General features: G+C 32.5%; 1 protein-coding gene across 1 annotated transcript in view; it reads right to left on the minus strand.

The window, feature by feature from the left end:
- Positions 1-666: 666 nt before the first annotated feature.
- Positions 667-3,617, minus strand: part of LOC100202898 (leucine-rich repeat-containing protein 47) — an 18,161-nt gene continuing 15,210 nt past the window's right edge. The window contains exon 4 of the mRNA XM_065798938.1: positions 667-1,008. Coding sequence (XP_065655010.1) covers positions 751-1,008 — 258 coding nt within the window. The 3' untranslated portion in view covers positions 667-750. The remainder of the gene's footprint in view (positions 1,009-3,617) is intronic.

A 3,617-nucleotide genomic window follows, 5' to 3' on the forward strand; every position in this document is an offset into this window, starting at 1 on the left:
TAATAAACAATTCGAAATACTGCAAAAAAAACCTTTCGATCGTGGTCTAAGTTTTGATCTGAGTAGAGCAGTCTAACAAAAATAAAAAAACAAGAGAACCAAAGTTATTAAACACAGCCATGATTAAAAAAAAAAGTTCAACAATTCCTTTTATTTTTATGAACTAAATTAAAATCTTTCTCTACGTGAGAGAAGAATGCTTCGTTAAATGATTGCTTTAAAAAATCGAAAAACAAAACTTTCGGCTCGATACGACTGATCTAGCATTGGTATGTGATGAACAAACACATTACTGCACCTAAGTAAACCTATAATACTGTTTAGTATATAGAACTCAAAAATTTTGTTCAGTACAATTAAAAAAGCAATAAGTATTAAAAAAATTTAATCAAAAAATTACATTAGATAGTTAATTAAGTATTTTATCGGTTTCAGTTTTATTGACTAGCTAGTTTGAACCACTTGACTGGCAATATTTTTTAGCTGTTTTTCGCTGAGACACAAAGCGAATTTAGAAGAATATGCATGGTGTCAAAATTGACCTAGTAAGCCAACGCGACAGCAACTATGAAACTATCTTGCGTCAAACTAACGCCTTAAACTTAATTAAAAACTAATCTATTTACGCAGATAAACCATATATAGGCTGAAAAACGAATAACCATATAAGATTTATATACGCATTAAAACGTAAATACATTAATATTTTCTGCGCGTTAATTTGTAAATACATTGCTATAATTTATTCATTTACTCATCTATTCTTACAACTGGTATCGTAGATGAAAAATCCAAATCAATTTTTGACGGAAATACAACTTTAAGATCACCTTGTTCGTCAACTACTGATACTCTTTCGAGAACCAATCCTCTCTTTTGATCGTCTTGTTTTGATTCAAAATCCATCAAGAACAAGTTCTTGATTACTTCTTCTAGAACGTATTTACATTGAGGCAAACTTAATGGTGAAGTTACTTCAATAAAAACGTCACTTATTATTGCTTCAGTCTGAAAAAAAAAATTAATCTTAAAACTATCATTTACATCAATTAATATCATTAATATCCATAACCACAACTTTCGATAAACACTATCTCATATGTCAAACACCATCATAAAATCTATCGCTGTCAAAAACTACCATTAATTATCACTTGCGACTTTCATCATTATTACGCATCACCATCAGTAACGCACATCAAAATCAATTACTTTTACCAACACAATTACAGCTATCATTAATATACAAATATACTTTATTATTTACCGATTTACTAAAACAAATAACTTTTAATGTATGGTGAATAAATATTAGCACACTGGTTTTGTGTGTGTCACACACATACAATGCATGTCAAGCAAAATAACAACTTCAAAAAAGTATATATGTGTTTGTGTGTGTATATATATATATATGCAGGGTATAAGCAAGGAAAAACATTTATACTTTTTGTAGTCAGGTTTCCCAAACTCGTTGGGAAACCTGAAGTAGCTATTAGAGAGGCTAATTCCATCAACAGCTGTAAAATATTAGAGCACTAAAAATGTAATGCTGCGCATGGATGGTGTCCCTGTTCGTACTTTTAGTGTGCATTGTTGAGGCGACATTTGGAGTCCTTTGTTATGTTTTAGGGTTTTTATTAATAGCAATAAGGCCATTAATGGACTATTAGATAGTGTACTGAGTACTAACCTGTGCTTCGAGTCAAATTCTTTAATCAATTTAAAAAATGACTAAAGTACTAAAAAAAGTATAAAACACAAAAAACCATCGCCAAGTTCTTTAAATCTATCTAATATTCGTGGTCTACATATCACTAATATTCGTGGTCTACAAAGTAACTTTTCTTCTAATGAGTCTCACCTTTTGCAAAGTTCACCAGACCTACTTAGTCTTTGTGAGTCTAATTTGAGTTCAGCTGTCTCATCTTGTGATCTTAATGTTGATGGCCATCTTCCTTTGATTTTCAAAGATTCTAACAGTTACATGCTTGGCCTGGGCATTTACATTTGTAAGAACTCAACAATATGTTGGGAAACTAGTTTTGAATCCACATACGTTAATGTGCTTTATTTAGTACTACTTCTCTATATAATCTTTATCTTTGTTCTATATTGCCCTCCTTCATCTCAAGATTGCACTCTTTTATTTCTGATCAAATTGACCAAGCCCTATGGTCTACTTGATCAAAAATATTATGTTATTTCGGATCAAATTGATCAAGCTCTTTCTCTTTATCCTTGAGCCAATATTGTTGTTGTTGGGGACTTTAATGCTCATTACACTGAATGGTTTGGTTCTAGTGTCAGTGACTCTGCAGGCATTAGGGTCAACAACTTTTGCCTTTCTTAATCTTTAAAACAAATAGTCAACTTTTTAAATCGCTTTCCAGACAATTTGAATCATTTTCCTTCTCTACTCGACTCGTGTCTTGTTTCTGATCCTAGTCAATGATCAGTTTCTCTACATTTACCATTAGGTGCTTCTGATCATAGTTTGATCTCTCTAAAACTATTATGTCATCCCTTTCTCATTGTAGTTCTTAGAACTACTTTAAAGCTGACTGGGACTCTTTCCTGATTTTCTTCGTGATCTAACTTCTTGGATTCAAGCTGGCATTGAATCTTTTATTCACTCTCAACAATTTCTAGTGAAGCCTCACTCTTCGTAATTTTCCTCTCATTGTACTGCTGCAATTTCCAATTGTAACCATTACTTCAATATCTATCACGAAAACATTTCTTTAAAAAACAGACATCTGTTTACTATTGCTAGAAACAACTGTAAAAAGGTTTTGTCTAATGCCAAAGCCCGCTATTCTAAGGTCATAAAATCTCACATTTCATCTGAAAAATTAGGCTCCAGAGACATCTGGAGAATCTTTAATAGTGCCTATATTAAGTGCAAATCTGTTATTCCTCCTCTCTTGGATGTTTTAGATTTTGTTACCTCAACTAAAGACAAAGCTGAATTGTTTGCTAAGAACTTTTCATCAATCTCATCTCTTGATTCCATTAATTACATCCTACCTGATATAGCTAACAAACAGGTTGATCCATTGCTTGACATTCGTATCATTCCAGCTTTTGTATCTAAAGTGATTTCCTGCTTGACTCTTCTACAGCTTGTGGTCCGGACAACATACCTGTTAAATTTATTTCTTGTTCTACTGCTGATTTGTTAATGGTAATAACTACTAGGTTTTATTGTGCATTAGAGGATGTGCAGAGGTTAAGGCTACCGCTCCTGACATTTCTAAAGACTTTGATAAAGTTTGGCATGCTGGTCTTCTCCATAAGCTCTCTTCTTATGGTGTATCAAGTAACATCTTTAAGACTATTGAATCCTTCCTTATCAATCATAGGATAAAAGTTGTCTTCAATGGACAGCTCTCTTATTCATTTCCTATAACTTAAGGGGTTTCTCAAAGTTTTATCGTTGGCCCTTAACTTTTTTAAATTTACATTAACAATCTCACTGAAATTATCACATCTAAGGTGTCATTGTTTGCTAATGATACTACCACTTATTCTTGTCTTGATAAGGATCCAACACTATCTAATTGCTTAAAGGGGGCATTTGAGCTTAAAAAGGATCTCATTTCAGCGAAAGCATG

Source organism: Hydra vulgaris, chromosome 06 (assembly GCF_038396675.1).
Source record: "Hydra vulgaris chromosome 06, alternate assembly HydraT2T_AEP".
Lineage (NCBI taxonomy): Eukaryota > Metazoa > Cnidaria > Hydrozoa > Anthoathecata > Hydridae > Hydra > Hydra vulgaris.